We start from the raw sequence: 24,857 nt of genomic DNA on the forward strand, positions 1-24,857 counted from the left end.
AGATTTCTCTTCATTAGTGAAACAGAATGATTTTTTTTAAACATAAAAACCCATGGTCTCACAGTCATTGTTAGATTAACTTTGTAAATTCAATTAACAAATGCGGAAATATATTCAACTAATTGTCAAAGAGGGATTTGAATACAATCTCATGAAATAAAAGAAGACAAATAAAAGTGGTGAAAGTGGAGGTGTAGTAAGATTTGTTTTCCTTGAACTGGAAGGAAGCAACAATTTGGTAAAACACAAGCAATTGTTTTATTTAGAGAAGAAACACCCAGTTTTCATCAATATTAACACCATCTCCAAATAAAAGCTATATATACACAGTTTTATAGCACAACATTTCCCAACAGGGCAGAAACACTATCAGTTGGCATAAACGACATTAACCCACAATTTTCTAATTCCTTTATATATTTTTGCACAAGATAGCTGGTTAAATAGTACAGGTTCAACAACAGAATCCATATTGTAGTGATTTTTATAAGTAAAAAAGTACATTGCTAAATTATTCTGTTGCAGGGAGTAATTCTATATTAAACATAAAAACAACTCAAATCAAGGTTTTAAATTTACATCAACTACATAAAATTTTCAATTAAGGCACTTTGGGAAGAAATAATAATTATATCTGGACTTTGCTCTTCCAATTCATTCTTCAGTTGTCATTTTAAGCAAGTGTTTTTTTGAAATCTCAAACAGATGCCACCTTTCCGATTTGGACAGATCAGTAGCACCGAGTTTCTTGTAAAAATTGATTGAACGTTGGTTCCAGTCTGCCACAATGAAATGCATGCCGCTACAGTGGCGTTGCACAGCAACCTGAGACACAGCAGAATTTACTCTCAATATGGGTTTGTTTCCATTAGTACAAATTTATTCAGTGACTCCATTCAAAAATCCATACAGAACAGAAAACAGCTACTTAGTCCATCATACCTTTGACGGCACTTTGGGACAGTCAACTAATTAGGCTCACTGCCTTGGTTTATCTCCATAGCTTGGTAATTTTCTTTCCTTCAGCTTCACAAAATTATTACAGAACAAGAAGAGGTTTTGCCATGTAGAATCAGCACTCTGAATGAACACCTCACCTTGTACCACTTTCCTACCGTCTTCCCTTAATCGTATACTTTCAAATAATAATTTATTTCCTCCCTGAATGCCGGATTTAACTTTCCTCCCCCACACTCAGGCAGTGCAATCCTAAACCACTTTATGTGAGACAAGGTTTCTTCTATAGTTTGTTTCCTTCCACTATGGGTTTAAAATCTCTGCCCTCTTGTTCTTGATCCTATAACAAATGAGAATATTGTCTCCCTATTTACTCCCTCCAGATCTCATGATTTTAAATCACCTTTCAGCCTTTACTTCTCCAAGGAGAACAGTCTCAGCTTTTCTAATGCATTTTCAGAACAGAAATACCTCATCCCTGGAACTTCTCATAAACCCCTTCTGCACTTACTGCAATGCTTTCACATCTTACCTAAAAGTGATCGGTGCCCAGAACTGTACACAAAACTCCAGCTGAGGCAGAATTAGGTGTCTCATACAAGTTAAGGGTCTGTTTCTGTGCTGTACGACTGATGTTAATATTCAGTTCCCTTTGGAAAATTACCACTGAAATGCTTTCACTATCCTTTCAGGTTGTATTGTCCAGATCACTGCATTAAAAATGTTCAAATCTCCTCCTCTGGCTCTTCTGCCAATTGTGTCCTGCAATAATCAACTATACAGTCAGTGGAAACAGTTTCCTGCTATACAGCTTAAAGACCCTTCATTATTTTGAACAGTTTTTCTTAATTTTCTTAACAGTTTTCCTAATTTTTCTGCTGGAAGAACAATCCCAGATTCTCCAGTCTTTCCATATAACTACAGTCTCTAATGCCTTATAGTATTATAAGACCTCAGTGAGGCCACAGATGGAGCACTGCATGCAGTTCTAGTTGCCATACTATCATGAGAACATGATTGCACTGAAGAGGGTGTAGAGGACCTTCATCAGGATATTGCCTGGGATGAAAAGTCTCGGTTATGAGGGGAGACAAGATAGACTGGGTTTGTTTATACCCGGGAGCAGAGGAGGCTGAAGTATACAAAATTATGAGATATAAATCATGAGAACCTCATCCCTATGGCAGATGTGTCTAAGGCCAGAGGGCAACAGGTTAAGATGAGGAGTAAGTGGCTTAGAGGAGATCTGGGAAGAATTTTCATTCATTGGTAGAAATATAGAAGGTGCTGCCTGCACATGGCGGTGGAGGCAGGTACTCTCAATATTTAATCAGTATCTGGATGAGTACTAAAAAAAAATGCCAGGGCATAGTAGGCTATGGATCAAGTACAGGTAAATGGTACTAGTGTAGTTTAGCGTTTATTGGTCGGCACAGACATGGTGGGCCAAAGCGCCTGATTCTATGCTGTTTGATTCTTCTAGAAAATCTTCTCTGCATCTTTCCCCAAATGCTTAACATCCTAAGTATTTGAACACAATACCTTAATTAGGGCCTAATCATTTTATTGTAAATATTGAGCAAAACAACTCACTTACATACTCAATGAAAACCAAAAGAACTGCAGATACTGTAAATCAGGAACAAAAACAAAGTTGCTGGAAAAGCTCAGCAGGTTCAGAGAAGTGTTCTGAGGAAACCTCACTGGACCTGAAACTTTAGCTGTTTATTCCTCACAGATGTTGCCAGACTTGCTGAGTTTTTCCAGCAACATTGTTCTTGTCACTTCTGTACTCTAGCCTCTAAAAGTGTTTTTTCTAAATAAGTCTCAACATTTGGCATAAAGAGAACATGAAATATAGCAGGCCAAAGTCACAAGACCTTTGTCCATATCACACGCACAGCCCAGGGCTTCATTTCTATTGAGGACTCTTAATAGTACAGGTTTATAGTACACAGACTGCAATGGATTAACAGGGACTGTTAATGAATAATGCATATTCCTGGAGGTCAGCATGAGCAGCACAATAATATCCAGGAAAAGCTCATTGAAAGGATCAGCTTACAGTTGCCTGAAACCCACACACATAATTTTGAAAATTAAGTTGGCAGCGGAAAAATAAACTTGGATTTTAAAGGAGTGCTGTCTTATCCCTAGAGAATTTAAAATTGTGCTTGAAACATGACATTACATATAAATAGTTTGAATTATGGAGACATAAGAAGAAAATGATCTGTTTTTCTTATGAGTTCATTTGTTGGCTAGCATTTATTGCTCATTCCCAATTATTCTGCAGAAGGTGGTGGGCAGCTTCTTTCTTTCTTTCTTTCTTTCTCAGTCAAGGAATAGCAGGTTAGGTGGTTGTGGGTACATCCACACAGTGCCCTGAGGGAGGGCGTCCCAAGATTTTGACCCAGCAACAATGAAGGAACGGCGAAATATTTCTAAGTCAGGATGGTGAGGGATTTGGAGGGAAACTTGTGGGACGTGGTATCCTTGTGTATCTGTTGCCCCTGTCCTTTCAGGTGATGTTCCATCCATGTCCAACGTTCCATACCTTTGGTTTGTGCCACTCATCATTACATTGCCAAGGCCAAAAACTTCATTCTACAGGCTTGTGTACCAGAACTGGGATGATTTTTTGTGACTACCTTTCCTTACTCTGACAAAGCTATTTTACTGGGAAGGTCGAAACTCAAAAGGCTAACAGAATGGGAAGGGGTAACTAACAGTCGAGAACCCCAGGCTAATCTCCATGCTTTGAATCCTGCCATGGCGTGTGGTAGAATTTTAATTATAAATAAAATCAGATTTTAAAAATCCAGTATAATGCTGACCATATATAGCACTGTCAATTGTCGTAAAACACATATGGCTCACTTGGGAAACCTTACCTGGTCTGGCTGATATGTGACACCAGCTGCACAGCAATTGGATGATCACAATGGGAAATAGGTGCCTGCCAAGCCAGCAACACCCATATCCCTTAAATCAATAAAAAGAAAAATGCTCTAACATCAAGAAAATTTGGAAAACTCTCACCCTCAACAACAATGCTTGTGCCTTCCCTTTCCTTGAAGGAGTAGCTACAAAGAGAATCTGAAAAGGTCATAAGCAGGAATCCCTTTTTCTTTACCTGACTGATCTTCTTCAGAATTTCTGAACCAATTCCATATCCTGCAAAAGGGAATCCAATCATTATTACAACCCATGTCATTTGCTTAAATAAAACATACTAGATAGGACACGCTGAAAGAGTTGGTCATTTTGTGACTCTGGTCTCTGTAAACTTTAACAATTGTTTTGTTTACTCTCCAGATTTTCTTGGAAGTATATCAGAGAATAATAGGCTAGTGATTGACTGGATGCATTTCCTGTTTAAAAACTCAGTCTGAATCAAGTGCAAAGTATAAAGTGATAATTGAATATCAATAGGATTTTTGTGTCCACTTGGTGCTCCATAATTGGAAACTTATGGATTCTTTTTGAACTGACCTGTTCGGAGATGCTGTTAAACATCTCTGGCACAGTCTCTTGTTCCAATGATAGGAGCACTGCCACCATGCTACAAGGCCGTGTCACTTCCACCTCCCCCCCCCCAACCGAATCTGTGTTTATATGCAGTTTTGGCGCATCTCCAGCTAAACATGAGTGATGCTCATATTTGAAATTCAAAGCTTGGAAATACATAAACACTAGGTTGCAACTGCTTGCTTCACCTGGCAGGGTTGTGACACTGAGTTCAACTATTAACACAAAAACATTTATGTTGCACTGAAACATACCCCAGGACAACCTGAGGGACCTACAATCGGTCAATGATGTATTTTTGGTCACCATTATCTCAGGTTTAAAACTACAGCAGGGCTGCATACATGGCAAGCAATGCAAGGAAAATAATAATAGGAAAAGCCAAGTGATTCACCACCAAAAGATCAGATCTAAGATCTGCAGTTAAACAATGCTGAGTATGAGGAGGCTCCACAAATATCCCCATCCTCAATGACTGGGAATTCAAGTGCAAAAAAGATGATGTTGAAGTGTTTGCATTAAAATGTTCAGCAAGAAGTCCTGAGCAGATGATCAATCTTGGCCTCCTCCAGAGGTCCCCAGCATCATAGATGCCAGACTTCAATCAATTCAATTCAATTAATTTCACAAGGACATCAAGAAATGGCTGAAGGCACTGGACATTGCAAATGCTACAGGTGCTGATAACATTCTTGTAATGCTACTGACAACTTGTGCTTCAGAAGTTGTCATGCTCTTAGCCAAGCTGTTCCAGTAAAACTTCAACACTTACACCTACTGATCAATTTAGGAATTGCCCAGGTATGTTTTGGAAGCAAAAATAGAATTAATCTGCCCGTCAATTACTATCCCATTAATCTACACTTGAGCATCAGTAAAAGTGATAGAATGGCTGTGGGCAGCATGATGACTCAGTGGTTAGCACTGCTGCCTCACAGTGCCAGAGACCTGGCTTTGATTCCACCCCTCATGACTGTCTGTGAAGTTTGCACATTCTCCCTGTGTTGGCATGGATTTCCTTCTTCCCATAGTCCAACGATGTGCAGGTCAGGTGGATTGGCTGTGCGAAATTGCCCTGTAGTGTCTAGTGGCGGCCAGGTGGATTAGCCGTGAGAATTGCTGTGTCACAGAGTTCAGGTAGAGGGATGGATCAGAATGGGATGCTCTTCGGAGGGTCAGTGTGCTCTCAATAGGTCAAGTGGCCTGCTTCTGCACTATAGGATTCTATTACTACAAGTTCTCAGAAGTGCTATCAGCAGATACATGGGAAGACCACAACCTACCAGTTCCCCTTCATGTCACTCACTCGCCTGATCTGGAATTTCTGCTGTTCCCTCAGATATCAATTGGATCAAATTCCTGGAATTCCCTCCCTAACACCTTCAAGAGAAATTAGGGATGGGCAATAATTGCTAGTTTAGACAGTGACACCCATATCATATGAATAATTTTTTAAAAAACTGCTGCCTTGTTATAAGAAAAAAATGACCAAAAAGCATTTAATACGTTTGGTGGGATTACCCAGGGCTTACTTTTCAATGGCTCATGGAATTAATTTTCCCATCCACCTCAGAAAACAGATAGGACCTTTATTCAACAGCTGATCCAAACATCTCTAGAGTCACAGATCTCTAGTAGTTTAACGCTTGGTCAGTATTGTACTGAAGCACTAGTCCAGAATACATATTCATGGTCTCTGACTCATTGACAAGCAGAGCAGAGCACCATATATTCCTTACTGAGGTCTTAAGATCTACAATTCACAAGTGTGACAGGTATCTAACCTGTGTTTTTAATATTAACTGAATCATAGAATTGTTACAGCTCAGAGGGTGGCATTTGGCAAATTTTTGCACCAGCTCTTTGAATGAGCAATTCAGCATCATTTCTCTTGTAGCCCTGCTCATTTTCTTTTCACAGTACTGTCCAACTCCCTTTTGAATGCTTCAAGTGAATCTGCCTCCACCACCATCTCAGGCAGTGTACTCCAGGCCTTAGCCATTTGCTGAATGGAAATTCTTTTTCTCAACTTGCATTTACTTCTTTTTCCAATTGCAATAAGTCAATACCCTCTCATTCTCCCTTTCACAAGTGGAAACAGTTCCTCCCTACTTTCTTGGTTCAAACCCCTCATGATTTTGAAAACTTCTACCAAATCTCTTCTCAGTCTTCTCCTATCTAAGGAGAACAAACCGGACTTTTATCTTTGTAAATGAAGCTCCTCATGCCCAGAACCATTCTTGTGAATTTTAGAACATAGAACATAGAACAATACAGCACAGAACAGGCCCTTCGGCCCTCGATGTTGCGCCGACCTGTGAACTAATCTAAGCCCCTCCCACCACACTATCCCATCATCATCCATATGCTTATCCAAGGACTGTTTAAATGCCCCTAATGTGGCTGAGTTAACTACATTGGCAGGCAGGGCATTCCATGCCCTTACCACTCTGAGTAAAGAACCTGCCTCTGACATCTGTCTTAAATCTATCACCCCTCAATTTGTAGCTATGCTCTCTTGTACAAGCTGAAGTCCTCATCCTTGGAAAAAGACTCTCACTGTCCACCCTGTCTAATCCTCTGATCATCTTGTATGTCTCTATTAAATCCCCTCTTAGCCTCCTTCTCTCCAATGAGAACAGACCCAAATCACTCAGCCTTTCTTCATAGGGCCTGCGCTCCAGACCAGGCAACATCCTGGTAAATCTCCTCTGCACCTTTTCCAATGTTTCCACATCCTTCCTGCAATGGGGCGACCAGAACTGCACGCAATATTCCAAACGAGGCCACACTAGCGTTTTGTACAGTTGCAGCATGACATCACAGCTCTGGAACTCAATCCCTCTACCAATAAAACCTAAGACACCGTACAAAGTATTTGTTTAGTATCTTCCCCTAGCTCCACACATAGGCAGCCTTGTTTATCTTTAAAGGGGCCGTATTGTCTCCCTAATTATTCTTCTGTCCTTAGTGTATTTTCTGTAGTCTTTTCAATGCTTCATGAGAGATGTACAGTAATACAGTAATAAATGCAAAATGTTATTGCATTAGCTAAAATTAGTTTTAATAATTTGGACAAAATTAATACAGGCATTTGCCTCAGCTAGGAAGTCTCTTTTCCAAAGAAGTTTTACTTTACCTCTAAATTTTTCCATTACATAGAAATCTTCAAGATACAGTAGTTTTCCAATCCAAGCATCATATGTGTAGTAGTACATAGCATATCCCACAATACTGTATCCTAAAACAATAGGATATCAGATACTTCAGTTTTAAGGAATGAAAGATGCAACTTGAAAACATTATGAGTCCACATAGTCCTTTAAATGCACGCAGTTAAGTATATGCAGCTTTTAGGAAATTAACAAACTTGCATTTTGAAGTTACCTTTCATGAGCTCAGGATACCCCAGAATGCTTCACAGCCAATTAGTGACTTTTGAAGAGATCAGATAAGTAAGAACTACAGATGCTGGAGTCAGAGATAACACCACGTGGAGCTGGAGGAACACAGCAGGTCAGGCAGCAGAGGAGCAGGAAAGTTGGCGTTTTCTGAAGGAACGTCCTGACCCAAAATGACTTTTGAAGTCAGTCACCATTGCAACATAGGAAATATTGCAGCTCTTTTGAATAGGCTAATAACCAACAACAGTAGCTTGATAAGTGACCTTATAATCCAGTTCAATAATGTTGCTAGCTCGAAAAAAATTCCCTAGGATCCCAGAAGCTGTCTTCGTCTTATAGTGCAATGGGATCTCTCACACTCACTCGAAATAGAGAGACGTGGCTCAGTTTAATGTTTTGTCTGAGAGATGGCATCTGTGACAGATCAGCACCTCCCTCAATACTGCATTGAAGTGTCAGGCTAGATCACATGCCTCAAGTCTTGAATCAGACTAGCTTCTGATTCATGAATAACTTAAGAGCGCTGCTTTGAGGGGTTTAGGAGGCAAATCTGTAATTTGGATTTAGGAGGCTGAAGGTATGGCCGCTGGATTGAGTGTGTTTGATGTTGTAGGACTGAATTATTTATGACAAAAAAGAGCAGTGACATCATGAAGTGATTTAATGATCATTTTAAGCACCTTTCTCAACCTCAGGACATTCTAAGTACATCATGGCTGCTGTGAAAAGTCAACATTACGTAGGTTTTGTAACCAAATGCACACAACCAATGAGGCCAGCAATCAGGTTATCTGTTTCTGTTGGAGGGATATATATTGGTTAGAACTACCCTGCTTTTTTTTCCAGGTAATGTCATGGTAAACAGTTCAAGGTTACATCCTATATATGAGATCGCAAATTCAAAAAAAATTTTACATATTAATTTGTGGAACACAATGTTGTTGGCAATGCCAACAGTCATAGTTCATTCTTAGTTAAGCCAAGGTTTGAATCAACCAAGATGCCCTAAAATTAAAATACGACAACTTTGTTCTAGAACTCATGTCATAATTATGAGACCATTCAAGGATGACAGGCCTTCACTAAAAGATTCGTGAACTTTTTTTGTGAGAAGTTACAAACTTGAATGGTGGTGCTGGCTTGAAGGGCCGAATGGCTTACTCCTGCACCTATTGTCTATAAACCAAAAAATTCATGGTATTTTTACTGAGTGCAAATATTCAATTTCCAGGTTATATCTGACATGTATGAATCATATTCAGTTTCACAAAATGCTATGGTTTGGTTTGCACTTCTGCCCCTCTATTGTTAGTCCAGGCCTTGGTATTAATAACCAGTGATGTAGCTACTCTATTATTATACATTTATTAAATATTATATATTTAATCTATACTTAGAAACTGCTGAATTAAAATGGACAAAAATAAAGATGTTGCAGCTCAGTGAATATTTATCAAGGTGGTGACTAGCTCCTGGAACAACAGCTTGAAACTTGTAACACATAGGTTAGACACGTTTATGACAACAAGATTCAATAAATACTGTGCCACCAAAATCAGATGGTAACTAAAGTCTTCATTAAGCACATAGCTGAAACTGCTATTTAAATAACATGTGATTTTACACAACTGATCAGAAGGTTGCTATTTGTCCACCCCAAATTTTCCAATCACAAAGTCTTCAATTTCTGGTAAAACTGTAAAGTTAATCAAAGTCGGCCTTGTTTTCATAAGGAGGTAGAATGTCTCAATTGAACCCTGAGAACAATTTTAGCAGATTTCTGAAATGAGAATGCATGCAACAGTTCTGATCTACCATGCTTTCATTACCTTCCAATTTTCTTTTAAAGAGCACTCAAGTAGCATATCACTCTGGGCTTTACCTCCTTTATCAAGATCATCTAATGTTTAACAGATCATTCAGATACCAGACCGCCCACCCACATTTGCGCCTAGAGCCATGTATATGGCGAAGCTAAAGACTGTAACCTGAAGATTGGGGATAAATCAGAAAAGAACAGGTATGCTCAACATTATAAAAAATAAGAGCCCAATATTTAAATAAAATAAAAGGTAATTTTATAAATAATACATTCAATTAATCCAGCTCATCATTAAGACTAAGCCACTTGATTAAAGGAATACTATGCACTTGCACAGCAAGCTCAAATTTGGATGGAAGTCTTCTGCTGCTGTACAAAGTTACCTTGAGATTGGTTTTAAAATAGATTGAGATGATGGTTCTCTAAATTCATACTGTTGATTTAGTTTTGTTAATTTAGCATGTAACCTGTAGATCCAGTTCATATAATGCTTTCAAAATTGGCGTGGAAACTGGATTCAAATACAGAGTTGAAAGACCAATGAGAAGCCTCAACATGTTTGTGACAGAATTAACATAAATACCAGGATACAATCTTGTCGAAAAAATAATTCATAAACTTTCAACTACTTAACCAAGCAACTTCATTTTATACATTAAAAATACATTCATCCTTTATGTGCATCTCCAAAAAAGGAAAAAAAAGAGTTCCTGTTAATAAAGAAATAAACAACATTTCACTAGGCAAGAAGAGTGTTGGTTTGAAATGCAACAGTGGTGAACTCAGTTCCAAGCAATGTTAGAATGACAACCTTCACACCCACACCGACAGCAAATAGGGGTATAGAAAATTGCCAACTTTGTTTTACCATCAATTTTTCTAAAACCCCTTTTGTTAATATGCATTCCACATTAAAGTTATATGAAATCATACTTCCTTTGAGGACATGGAATCATAGAGTCACATAGCATGGAAACCGACCCTTTGGTCCAACCAGTCCATGCCAAACATAATCCCATACTAAGCCAGTCCAACCTGCCTGTTCCCAGCCCACATCCCCCCGAAGTCTTCCTATTCATATACTTATCCAAACATTTTTTAAAATGTTGCACCTGTACCCACATCTACCACTTCCTCAGGGAGTTCATTCCACACACAAACCACCCTTTGATTATAAAACTTACCTCCCATGTCTTTCTAAATCTCTCTCCTCTCACCTTAATAATATGCCCCCAACTTTGAAGTCCCTCACCCTACGGAAAGATAACTATCTATACCCCTCATTATTTTAGAAGCTTCTTTAAGGTTGCCTGTCAACCTCCTACGCTCCAGTGAAAAACGTCCCTGGCTATCTAGCCTTTCTTTATTTTCCATGTGGGCAGCTTCCTACCTCTTCTGAACTCTCTCTGGCTTGATAATATCCTTCCTATAACTGCCATCTGCGAACAGATATGCAAACAAATACCAAAGTTAAATTTTAAAAAAGAGAGGTAACTGTCAAATCATGTCAAAAGGAAAATGAAGCAAATTCTACCTTCAGGTGTTACATCTTCTGCTGGCACTTCTGCAAGGAGGCAGTGATAAAATGAATGTTCCCCAAAACCGTCTTCAAGCAGATCTACAAAATGAATTACCAGTATGTTTACCACACCTTGAAACAGTCTATGAAGAAAACGTTGCAAGATGTCTTAAGCTTGATTTACCTTTCTCAGTCAACTTCACATTATTTTCCATTTCTTCATATCTAGCAAGTTCCTAGAAAAGTACCATAACCATTAATATTTCATCTCAAACTCAGTTACTCTGTCAGAAAGGAAAAGAACCAGGTTTGTATTCCAATTCACATGCTTCAGGAATGACTTGTGGGTAGGTAGCATGACACACTGAGAAGGAAAAATATTGATTGACTCTATGACTCTTTTGTTCTCCAGGAAGGAAGCTAACCACCAGGGAGCATGAACGTCAACAGACAACAAAAACACAAACAATACTCACTCATCTCCATCCACTTGGATAAGGAAAACCACCAATTTGATTGGGACAACACCAGGATCCTGGGACAGGCAGAGCAGAGATAAGCACGGGAATTCCTAGAAACCTGGTACTCCACTGAGGAAGTCATCAATAAACACAGGGCTAGACCCCATATACACTCCATTGCAAAGGAAAACTGGAAGCGAGGTAATCCAGCTCAATGGACACCAGAGTTTAAATGACAGGCAGGAAAACACACTAGGCGCTTCATCGGAGGCTACACTGATGACGTTCCCCAGCAGGGTAATGAAACAGCTCAGCGAACCACAACATTCACAACCAGAGCTACAAAGCTACTCTAAAATCCTACCTGTAGCAGAGTGGCCACAACACCAAAAGTGGCCTCACCAATGTCCTGTACAAACACAGCATGTCATCACAACTCCTATACTCAATACTCTGACCAATGAAGGCAAGTGTGCCAAACGCCTTTACCACCATCTACCGCCTGAAACTTTATTTAGATCAACTGCATTGACTTATTCTATTCAACCGATATTCTTCAAAAAAACAAACTCCATACATGTTGGTAATCATGACTCCTTTTAAATAATCCTATGTTAGTTCTTTTTGAAGACCACATTTGGAGGCATATTCACTTCTAAATTAAGTGAAGTGTTTGACAACTTATATTCACCCCCAGACTCAATTTCCCTTTAGCTGAAAAATATTGGCCATCCTCATTTGGTCTGGCCTACATATGATTCTGGACATATGTGCAGAGTCATTGACTTTTAATGGTCCTGAAAAGTCCGGCAAGCCGGTCAGATGATTGGGAATGGGAAACAAATGTTGGTCAGCAACACATCCCACAAAATATTGGCCAATAAAAAAACTTGCATTTATATACCTTCAACTGGAATAAAATATATAACACCAGCAACATTTTGACATCAAGTCACACAAGATCATTAAAAGAGGATCAAAGCATAGTTAAAGAAGATTAAATTGGAAGGAACATCATATAGAAAGGAACGGAGGGCTAAAGACATTCAGGAGTAAAATTCAAGGTTTAAGGCCGAGACATCAGAGTATCAGCCTTGTGCACAGCAGGTCAGATGGACATAAAAGTGCATGCACCCTTGGTAATTACCATAGTTCATCAAACAAATACCACAATACTTCAACTTTTCACCAACAGGTAGCAAGTCCACTTTTACCAGAAGTCTATTAAGTCTATACCTTTCAATTAAATCCTTCAATTTCTTCCTCGTACTGGCAACTCAGACCCCTTTAATAATATCATAGATTTATTATTGTCCTGCTTGTAACATGATTCAAAACAAAAGGAACCATAGTGAGCTTTCTGATATCAATCCTGACCTTGTCTATTAGTTACTACCTATAGCCTATATCCGTGTTTTGCAATGATGGTTTTATTTGAAACTGTGCTCAAGGCTACCTAACTGAAAAAAAATTGCTTACTAAGTTGCTTTAAGCAGTTTTCATCCATTTACCTATTCAAGACTCAAGGAAGAAACTTGAATTTGTACTGAATCTTGCACAATCTCAAAATATTGTACAGTTGATGATGTACTTCACGAGTAGTTACCATTTGAGTGAAAGAAATGGTAGACAATTTGTTCACAGCAAGGTCCAACAAACAGCAACGTGTTAATGATCCCACTGTTCCTAGGTGTTAATTGAGAAATAGAATGGCAAGGAATTCAGGAAGAATTCCCCTGAACTTTGAATTGGGATCCTGTACTAGCATCTGAGAGACAGATGAAGCTTCAGTTTAATATCTCATTTGAAAGATGTCATCTTTGAAAGCGTACCACACCCTGGGGAGACAGTTAGTCTCCTGACACAGAATGATACCAGGGAGCCACCGCAAATAGATATGTTCAAACTCTTTCTCACACATGGGATCTTTGTACACTGTTTCCAAGGTGCTGTGGTCACTAAAACTAAAACACAATATTTAAGGTCTGACACCAGATGCCTTCAGTATGACAGTCTTGGATTTAAAACTCTTCCTCATTTAAAAAAGGTTGCAGTCCTTAAGTAACAACTCACCTTTCTTTTTCCCCTACACTCTCCGTATCAATGTAACATCCTAGCAATAATACATTTTCTTCTAAATTGTAGGATCTTTCACTTATTCATTGGCTCAGAAGACAGGGTTTGTGGGTTTGGAGTGCCACTCCAGGACTTGGGATGATGCCAGAGAAGAGGAGGATCAAATTACTCAGGCCACTAACTTACAGTTAAATAGGTCCTTCCACATTTGCAATATCTCCGAAAGAATGAGACGGTTAAGTCTGCATGGTATAGCTGGGCTTCACGGAAAGTCAGATGAGGAAAAAGAATGGGAGGAATACGGTGATTAGTAGTGTGGAGGCCTGTGTGGAGCAAACACCAGTTAGATGGCTGTTGTAAATTGGTCAGTTTAGTACATACAACATTACAGCATCACCTATTCTATTGCAATGCGTAGTATGTAATTCTGGAACACACACACATTGTGCTCCACCAGGAACACTATCCGTCTCTGTCGAGGAAACATGAAGCACACACCAAAGTTTTCTAACTGCATCACAAGTTGCTTCAGAATAGGGTGGAATGTGCTACAGTGCTCATCATAATGAATAGTACTGTTTGACACAATTCATCTGGTGTACAGCTTTAGCATAGAAGTGAAAAAGAAAAATACTGCAGACAGTGGAGGCCAGAAATAAAGTGCATGAGAAACTCAGCAGGTCTGGCTGGCAACAGTTGTGCAGACAGAAACAGTTAAAGTTTTGAGAACAATAGGACTCTTCTGCAGAACTTCGGTTGCTAATAGAACTCCCGTAAAGAACTTAAGTCACGAAAGACAATAAAATTTGCAGATCTCTTTTTACTTTTATACAAATATCAAAGGGGCCAACATTGAAAGGAGAACAAATATTTTGAAAGTTCCTTTAAACATAAAACAGCATACAGGATATTTGCAATTTAACCGCAGGGATTATTGGGTAAATTATTGTTAAAAATATAGACCAGAAACTGTGGAGCTTTGACTTTACTTTAATCCACTCCACAATAGTCTCTTTCTGTTCTCTTGCAGGCCTCTGTTAGCTCTCTGAACCCTCACTCCTTCCTTTTACCGGATTTGTTCCTCATTGCTCTTAATTTGCCTGTTAATGAGTTGGGCAAAAGTATCTCTTCATCTCCTTCCCTCACTCCTCACCAGATTCTTGCCAATCAGTCACTGTCATTCCCCACTCCGTATAATGTAGCGGGCAGACTTTTCACCAACAGATCCTGTTTTCAGAATGGTGCCTGTTTCTCCCTCCCATCTTTGAGATTGTCTAATGTCTCCCCTCTCTGTTCGATGCTGTCTGTACGCTCTAGCTTCCCTCTGCATCTGTTGTTGTCTGTCACTTCCCTCAGCCTCTGATGTTGGGAGTACCTCTGTCTGGACTCATTGTCGGTGATGTATTGTATCTTCACAGCCCCCCCCCGTCTGATAGAAATGCTCACAGATAGAGGATGGTGTCATTGATACAAACTTGATCACTTCTGGTCTGCATTAAAGAAATTTGAACAGGACTGAGCAGAAGTGAAAGAATGGAATCAAGGTGGTTACAATTTAACAGTATATAGGTAGCCAACTTAGTGTGATGTGCTGGGCCTGAACATATCAGAGTAACATGGTGAATTAGAAATGTGGAGCTTATTCAAGGAAAAGCTCCTGTGTGTCATAGATAAGTATGTACCTGTCAGGCAGGGAGGAAGCTGTAGAGCTCAGGAGCCGTGGTTTCCGAAGGAGGTGGAATGTCTGGTCAAGAGGAAGAAGAAGGCTTATGTTAGGATGAGATGTGAACGCTCAGTTAGGGCACTTGAGGGCTACGAGGTAGCCGGGAAAGACATAAAGAGAGAGCTCAGAAGAGCCAGGAGGAGACATGAGAAGTTGTTGGTGGATAGGATCAGGGTAAACCCTAAGGCTTTCTATAGGTATTTAAGGAATAAAAGAATGACGAAAGTAAGATTAGGCCCAATCAAGGATAGTAGTGGGAAGTTGTGTGTGGAGTCAGATGAGATAGGGGAAGCGCTAAATGAATATTTTTCAACAGTATTCACTCTAGAAAACGACAACGTTGTTGAGGAGAATACTGAGATACAGGCTACTAGACTAGGTGGGATTGAGGTTCACAAGGAAGAGGTATTAGAAATCCTACAGAGGGTGAAGATAGATAAGTCTCCTGGGCCGGATGGGATTTATCCTAGGATCCTCTGGGAAGCCAGGGAGGAGATTGCTGAGCCTTTGGCATTGATCTTTAACTCGTCATTGTCTACAGGAATAGTGCCAGACGACCGGAGGAAAGCGAATGTGGTTCCCCTGTTCTAGAAGGGGAGTAGAGACAACCCTGGTAATTACAGACCAGTGAGCCTTACCTCAGTTGTTGGTAAAGTGTTGGAAAAGGTTATAAGGGATAGGATTTATAATCATCTAGAAAAGAATAAATTGATTAGGGATAGTCAGCACGGTTTTGTGAAGGGAAGGTCGTGCCTCACAAATCTTAGTGAGTTCTTTGAGAAGGTGACCAAACAGGTAGATGAGAGTAAACCGGTTGATGTGGTGTATATGGATTTCAGCAAGGCGTTCAATAAGGTTCCCCATAGTAGGCTAGTGTACAAAATACGGAGGAATGGAGTTGTGGGAGATATAGCAGTTTGGATCAGAAATTGGCTTGCTGAAAGAAGACAGAGGGTGGTAGTTGATGGGAAATGTTCATCCTGGAGACCAGTTAATAGTGGTGTACCGCATGGGTCGGTGTTGGGTCCACTGCTGTTTGTCATTTTTATAAATGACCTGGATGAGGGCGTGGAAGGATGGGTTAGTAAATTTGCAGATGACACTAAGGTCGGTGGAGTTGTGGATAGTGACGAAGGATGCTGTACCTTGCAGAGAGACACAGATAAGCTGCAGAGCTGGGCTGAGAGGTGGCAAATGGAGTTTAATGCAGACATGTGAGAGGTGATGCACTTTGGTAGGAGTATCTGGAAGGCAAAGTACTGGGCTAATGGTAAGATTCTTGGTAGTGTAGATGAGCAGAGAGAGCTCGGTGTCCATGTACATAGATCCTTGAAAGTTGCCACCCAGGTTGACAGGGCTGTTAAGAAGGCATACAGTGTTTTAGCTTTTATTAATAGAGGGATCGAGTTCCGGAACCAAGAGGTTATGCTGCAGCTGTACAAAACTCTGGTGCGGCCGCACTTGGAGTATTGTGTACAGTTCTGGTCACCGCTTTATAAGAAGGTTGTGGAAGCTTTGGAAAGGGTGCAGATATGTTGCCTGGTATGGAGGGAAGGTCTTACGAGGAAACGTTGAGGGACTTGAGGCTGTTTTCGTTAGAGAGAAGAAGGTTGAGAGGTGACTTAATTGAAACATATAAAATAATCAGACAGTTAGATAGGGTGGATAGGGAGACCCTTTTTCCTAGGATGGTGATGGCGAGCATGAGGGGGCATAGCCTTAAATTGAGGGGTGAAAGATATAGGACAGATGTCAGAGGTGGTTTCTTTACGCAGAGAGTAGTAAGGGAATGGAACGCTTTGCCTGCAACGGTAGTAGATTCGCCAACTTTGGGTACATTTAAGTCGTCATTGGATAAGCTTATGGACGTACATGGAATAGTGTAGGTTAGATGGCTTCAGATCGGCACAACATCGAGGGCTGAAGGGCCTGTACTGTGCTGTAACGTTCTATGTTCTATGTTCTCTGTAAAGTAACAGACGTTTAGTTGCCTTTATTCTTTTAAAAAAAAAGATACGTGTGTAGTATTGGTGAGTATTTCTATTCCTTAAAGCAAAAGTAATATATTTAGTATGTGCTAAAGACTGTAGTTTTGTCTCCCTTTTATTAAAAATATCTTTTAAGTACAAGAATGATTACAGCATAAAAATAGTAAAAAAAGTATTCAGATGGCGAATGTTCAAAATGTAAAAGGTCAAGAACACTGGAAGTACAGGAACTGGAGATGCAGCCCTTGAGGAGCATCTGTCCCTGTGATTGTCTCATTGTGAGCCATGTGGACAAGAGCGGGGATTGCAAGGAGGATGACTAAACTGACCATGGCACCGTTCTCCTCAGAAACTGAAGCAGTCCATGTTCAAATGCAACAAGATCTGGACAACATCCAGGCTCGAATTGACAAGGGGCAAGTGACATCCACACCAGACAAATGCCACGCTACGACCATCACCAATAAGAGACACATTCTAACCACCACACTTGAAATTTAGTGCTGTTACCATCACTGAATCTGCCACTATCAACATCCTGGGGGTTATCATGGATTGAAAACTCAACAGGACTCACCATATAAACATAGTGGGTACAAGAATAGGTCAGAAGCTAGGAATACTGCGGCGAGTAACTCAGCCCCTGATTCCTCAAAGCCTATCCACCATCTACAAGGCACAAGTCAGGAGTGTGTTGGAATACTCTCCACTTCCTCGGATGAGTGTCAAGAAGCTTGACACCATCCAGGGCGAAGCATTCCACTCTACTGACACTACATTCACTCCCTCCACCACTGAGGCTCAGTAGCAGCAATGTGTACTATCTGCAAGATGCACGACCCTCTATCTGCAAGACCCTAAGACAGCACATTCCAAACACACGACTAATTGATTGGGACAACACATCCATCCCAGGATAAGCCAAACAGAGACATGCACGAGAATGCCTAGAAGCATGGCATTCCAACCGGAATTCCATCAACAAACACATTGACTTGGAGCCAATCTACCATCCCCTGAGAAAAAGAACAGGAAATGACATCACCAACCCAAGGAAACCTAGACAGATAAATAGAAAGCGGGACTAAACACCAGCGCTTCATCGGAGGCTCACTGATGATGTTACCTAGAATGGTGACGAAACGTCTGAAAACTAACCTTCCAGCTCAGCGAGCAAACTCACATCCAGACACGACTAATTCCATCTAGAAAGGACAAAGGCAGCTGATATATGGGAAAATCACCACCTTCAAGTTCCCCTCCAAGACACTCACCATCCTGATGGAAATATAATCGCTGTTCCTTCACTGTCACTAGGTCAAAGTGCTGGAATTCCCTCCCTAATGCAATTGTGGGTCAACCCACAGCTGGTGCAAGGCAGCGGTTCAAGAAGGCAGTTCACCACCACCTTCTTAAGGGCAACTGTGGATGGGCAAGAAATGCTGGTGCCCACATCCCACAAATGAATAATTAAAAAAAATACTGTAGGGATCCATTCAAGTGGTGGGAGGAAATAGGAACGCAGTAGTGGACATTATAATTAGGAGATGGAGAGTGTTCTCTGGAGCTGTGAGCATTCTGTAGTAAATTGCTTGCCTGGTGTCAGGGTAGTAGGGTTGGAGAGAAACTTGGGGTTGGGGGGGGTGGTTGGGGGTGGAGGAGGTGGAGGAGGAAGGGATCCTGTTGGTCACATAGAAGCAAATGACATTGATAGGATGCAAAGCATGCTCTGCCAGATGCTTCTAAACATTTGGAAGTAAAATTAAAAGAAAATCCAAGGTAATGAAATAAGATTAATGCCAGAGCTGCAGGAAATCTAGCGCAGGGTAAATACAGTCAAAAAGAGTTAATTATGTGCCTTAAATATTGTTGAGAGAGAAATATGCTTAGTCACTAGTACTAGCACCTGTACTCGCATGGGGCAGGGGTGGGGTGGGTGCAAAAAAAAGAGCTTTTCTAACCAGAACTAGGCTTACACAGCAAAGGGATATGGCAGCATGATGGTAACATTTTTGATAATGACGCCCAGGGTGGGAAAGGAAGGGATAGAGTGAACAAGCATTAAAATATCACAGTGTGTATAGTAAGAGGGGTTAAAATATAGTAAAAGGCAAAATTAATGACTCTCAACTTAAATGCATATAACACTCGGAACAAAATAAATGAAATAATAGCACAAATGGGGATTGATGGATATAATATTATAGCCGTAATGGAAACACTGTTAGGAGCTCAAAGCCAGAATTAAACATTCTAGTGTTTGTGACTTTTTAAAAAGGACAGGCAGGATGGAAACATAGCCCGATAGCCTTATTAGTATGAGATGGAATAAGTAATGATATACAAGAAATGATTTACAATTGCATGATGTAGATGCCGCAGTGTGGGTAAGATATAACAAAGGTTAGGTGGGAAGATGATATTAGTGCATGGGCCCCCTTAACAGTGGCTGTTCTGTAGGATAGCAAAAAAACTATGAGAGAATGAGGTCATCAAAAGGACAGCATGTTAATCATGAGTGACTTTAATCTTCATATTCAAACTAAAACTGGCAAGGGTAGCTATGAGAAAGAATTCATACAGGTTATTCAGGTTTTTTTTAAGGTCAACATGTTGTAGATCGGCTACTTTGGATCTGGGGAGATGTAATGAGGTGGATTTAATAAATGATATAGGGAAGATCCTCTAGGGAACATCAATCATAATATGGTAGAATGAGAGTGAGAAGTACATTCCAGAAACAACCAAGCTCCATTTAAATAAAGATAATTACATCAGGATGAAGGCAGATCCAATTGATATGTACTGTGAAAGGAGTTTAGCAGAAAACATGATTGAGGAACATTGGCAGACACTTAAGAAACTAGCTCACAATACACAGTGTAGATAGATCCCAGTGAGGGATGCAGGATTCTAGGACTTGGATAAACTGACCATGATAAACCAAATAAATTAAGGAACATATTAAATTGAATGAAAAATCATACATACAATGTGGCAAAAAATATAGAGATAAACCAGAAGGTTACCAACGTTGACCCAATAGGAGCACAAAATAACCAGAGTTCAAAATGGCAAAATACAAAACACAAAGCAGATAGCAGGGCTCCCTTAAATGTATTAACAAGAGAAGCTGAAGCAAACATTGACCCTTTGAAAATAAGGCTAGGGAAATAACAGTGGGGAACCCCAGAAATGGCAGCGGTTTTGAACAAATACTTTGCATGTCCTCACAGTAGGGAAAAATACTCGATTATCAAGGGACGGCAGGGCAGTGGGCTAACTACAATACCGAGCACTAGAGAAAAACTTACGGAGCTCAAGATTTATAAGTGCGCTGGATGTAGGACTTTAAAGAAAGTTGCTACAGAGATAGTTGATGCACTGGTAGTCATTTTCCAAAATTTTAGATTCTGAAAAATTCCCAGAGGATTGTAAAATTGTAATGTAATATTCTTATTTATAAAGGAAGGGAGACAAAAAAAAGTAACTATAGGTCAGTTAGCTTAACTGGTAATTGGGAAACTGTTAAAATCTGTTATTAAAAAGTGTAATAGCATAACATTTAGAAATACATACAATAAGCAAGCAAAATCAGCATGGCTTCATGAAGGGGAAATCATATGTGACAAATTTAGAGTTCTTTAAGGAGGTAACAAGCAGGGTGGATAAAAGAGAACATATCGATGTAAATATTTGGATTTTCAAAGGCATTTTCTAAAGTACTGCACATTGGCTAGTTAGGATCCAAGTCGATGATATTATAGAGTCATGCAGTTATAGAATCATACAGCAGAGAAACAGACCCTTCGATCCAACTAATCTATGCTGACCATAATCCCAAACTAAACTAGTCCCACCTGCCTATGCATGGATCTCTTTGTAATGTTACATGATTTCCTTCACTGTCCACTACACTTGCTGTTAAACCAAATTTTGTATCCAATTTGCAAGATCACCCTGAATCCCATTCAGACTAACTTCACTAATTAGTCTAACATGCAGAACCTTGTCTCAGGTTTGGGGTTGTTGAGGTAGATTATCATGGATACATACTTGGCTCACTAACAGAAGACTGGGAACTGAGATAAAGGAGGAATTGTCAGAATGGGAACCTGTAAGAAATGGAGCATCACAGTGATCAGTGCTAGGGCTACATTTATTTCCAATATATATCAATGACTTGATGACTGAAGTGAATGCTCCATCACCAAGTTTGCAGATGACACAAAATTCTTGTGTCAGAATTTGAAGGCAAGTAGTGATGAAGACACAGAATCTACAGAAGGACAAAGCAGGCTGAATAGGTACAATATAATGGAGGAAAATGTGAGGGTTTGCACTTTCACAGAAAGAACAAGATAGCTGAATATTACCTAAATGGGGAAAGACTGCAGATAGCTGCAGCACAGAAGAACTGGGCAACCATCAAACATGGATCACAAAAAGTTTACACCTGTAGGTAATAGGAAAGGGAAATGGACTGCCAGCCTTTACTTCAAAGGGAATGGAATATGAAAACAGGGAAGCCATGCTAAAGACACCACATAGTTAGACACTCCTGCAGTATAGTGAATAGTTTGGCCCATTATCCAAGAAAAGATATACTAGCAATGGAAACACTTCAGAGACTGTACACTGGGTGGATTCCAATTATTTTCTTATGAGAAGAGGTTAAGCAGGTTGGGCCCATACTCATGAGTTTAGAACAATGAGTGGGCACTTTATTGACAAACTAGATTCTGAGATGACTTGATAAAAGTAGTTGAAGAGACATTGTTGCACCACTCAGCCAGCCCATGGGAGAGTCTAGGACCAGACGGCATGATCTCAAAAAGGTATTATCTAATGAAAACTGACACAGAAGACTTTTATTTTCCCCTCTGAAGCATAGTGAATCTGTGAAATTCTTTGCCAGAGGAGACTGGATCATTAAGTATATTCAAGGCTGAGACAGATATTTACAATCAGCAAGGGTATCAAGGGTTATGGGGAAAAGGCAGGCAAGTGGAGTTGATGATGATCAGCCATGTTCTCATTGGATGGCAGAGGAGACTCGATGGGTCTACCTGGTTAAAGCGAACCGATGATAATGGGAACTGCAGATGCTGGAGAATTATAAAATGTGAGGTTGGATGAACACAGCAGGCCCAGCAGCATCCCAGGAGCACAAAAGCTGACGTTTCGGGCCTAGACCCTTCATCAGAGAGGGGGATGGGGTGAGGGTTCTGGAATAAATAGGGAGAGAGGGGGAGGCGGACCGAAGATGGAGAGAAAAGAAGATAGGTGGAGAGAGTATAGGTGGGGAGGTAGGGAGGGGATAGGTCAGTCCAGGGAAGACAGACAGGTCAAGGAGGTGGGATGAGGTTAGTAGGTAGGAGATGGAGGTGCGGCTTGGGGTGGGAGAAAGGGATGGGTGAGAGGAAGAACAGGTTAGGGAGTCAGAGACGGGTTGGACTGGTTGTGTGGTGCAGTGGGGGGAGGGGATGAACTGGGCTGGTTTTGGGATGCGGTGGGGGAAGGGGAGATTTTGAAGCTGGTGAAGTCCACATTGATACCATTGGGCTGCAGGGTTCCCAAGCGGAATATGAGTTGCTGTTCCTGCAACCTTTGGGTGGCATCATTGTGGCACTGCAGGAGACCCATGATGGACATGCCATCTAATGGGGACCGCTTTGCAGAACACCTCCGCTCAGTTCGCAACAAACAACTGCAACTCCCAGTCGCAAACCATTTCCACTCCCCCTCCCATTCCTCAGATGACATGGGCCTCCTGCAGTGCCACAATGATGCCACCCGAAGGTTGCAGGAAGAGCAATTCATATTCCGCTTGGGAACCCTGCAGCCCAATGGTATCAATGTGGACTTCACCAGCTTCAAAATCTCCCCCTCCCCACTGCATCCCAAAACCAGCCCAGTTCGTCCCCTCCCCCCACTGCACCACACAACCAGCCCAGCTCTTCCCCTCCACCCACTGCATCCCAAAACCAGTCCAACCTGTCTCTGCCTCCCTAACCTGTTCTTCCTCTCACCCATCCCCTTCTCCCACCCCAAGCCGCACCTCCATCTCCTACCTACTAACCTCATCCCACCTCCTTGACCTGTCCGTCTTCCCTGGACTGACCTATCCCCTCCCTACCTCCCCACCTATACTCTCTCCACCTATCTTCTTTTCTCTCCATCTTCGGTCCACCTCCCCGTCTCTCCCTATTTATTCCAGAACCCCCTCCCCATCCCTCTCTGATGAAGGGTCCAGGCCCGAAACGTCAGCTTTTATGCTCCTGAGATGCTGCTGGGCCTGCTGTGTTCATCCAGCCTCACATTTTGTTAAAGTGAACCGAGACCACATGAGGGAGGGCTTATACTCAGTGTGCCCTTAGGATCCACCCCGTGGAAGGGGAAGCTGGAGGCAAGTGACCTCATCCCACCTCCAAACTCCCGGGGGAGCTGGAGGCGGATTCATTCCATGTTTTCAAAAGAGCTTCAGACCCTTCCGAGCTGCAGAAAAGGACCGCGGGGTCACAGGGGAAAGCATGGACGGGGGGGGGGGGGGACGACGACTGCTGCTTAGAGATCGAACACAGACCGGACGGGCCGAGAGGCCGCCCCGTGGATTGCAATCGTTCCGATCAACACAGGAGCTCACCCTGATGAGGCGGAGGATGTCGCCGCAGTCCCGGGGTGTAGCTAGTCGGACAGTGTAACTGGTCATTTTCGCCTCTTATTTTTCTTGCTCTTTCTCTGGAGACCCCAGTACTTGTACAGTAAGACCAGGTTTTTCTTCATCCGCGTCCCGCGAATCAGCCTGGGACCTTTCGTGGTGCCGGGTATCAGTGTCAGCTTGATTCCCCTTTAGACACTGCGTTCCCGATGTGAACTCCGCTTTGCGTCCCCGCTACCGCTGTTTATAAACAGCCTGCCGCAGGCTGGGCTCCTCCCAACAAGTGTCCGCCTCCTGACCCAGAACTGACTTTCAAGGCAAACTTCAAAGGCGAAGCTGCAATCGGCCAGTCCGCAAAAGAAAAGATACCTGTCTAGGATGTAAGCGGCTCATGCAGCATTCGACCTTTCTGAGGCACAACATTATGGATTCAATGTCCCATTTCACAGGAGTGCTGCGGTACCGGAGGTGGATGGCTTCAGAAAGATTTCTGCTCCAATCTACAGCCAGGGCTGCTCTCTCTCTCTACTGTGGTGGATCGAACCCTTTTCTGAGCCCTCGGGAAGAATGGAAACATAGTCCCACTCAGCGAAGACAGGTGTCGCCGGTCAAAGTCTTCCAATATGGATAACATTACCATCTTCTGCTCAGATCCAGTTTCGGTGTGTAGATTGATATGCATCTGTGACCATGTCAAATGGCCTTGCTCGCCAAA

General features: G+C 41.4%; 1 protein-coding gene across 2 annotated transcripts; it reads right to left on the reverse strand.

Annotated features, from left to right (window-relative positions):
* Positions 1 to 282: 282 nt before the first annotated feature.
* On the reverse strand, positions 283 to 24,599 carry LOC125457090 (diamine acetyltransferase 1-like). Of its 2 annotated transcripts, none has more exons than XM_048540806.2 (6): positions 24,128 to 24,589; positions 11,418 to 11,469; positions 11,249 to 11,332; positions 7,628 to 7,729; positions 4,094 to 4,134; positions 283 to 825 (listed from the first exon to the last, which is right to left on the reverse strand). In XM_048540806.2, the coding sequence occupies exons 1-6, from the start codon at positions 24,191 to 24,193 to the stop codon at positions 655 to 657; spliced, it is 516 nt and encodes a 171-aa protein (XP_048396763.1). In that variant the 5' UTR covers positions 24,194 to 24,589; the 3' UTR covers positions 283 to 654. The 2 variants fall into 2 exon arrangements, with proteins under 2 accessions (XP_048396763.1, XP_048396764.1); XM_048540807.2 differs by having other exon boundaries at positions 690 to 825; positions 4,000 to 4,134; positions 24,128 to 24,599.
* Between the last annotated feature and the right edge of the window lie 258 nt (positions 24,600 to 24,857).

The sequence above is a fragment of the Stegostoma tigrinum genome, chromosome 12 (genome assembly GCF_030684315.1).
Source record: "Stegostoma tigrinum isolate sSteTig4 chromosome 12, sSteTig4.hap1, whole genome shotgun sequence".
NCBI lineage: Eukaryota > Metazoa > Chordata > Chondrichthyes > Orectolobiformes > Stegostomatidae > Stegostoma > Stegostoma tigrinum.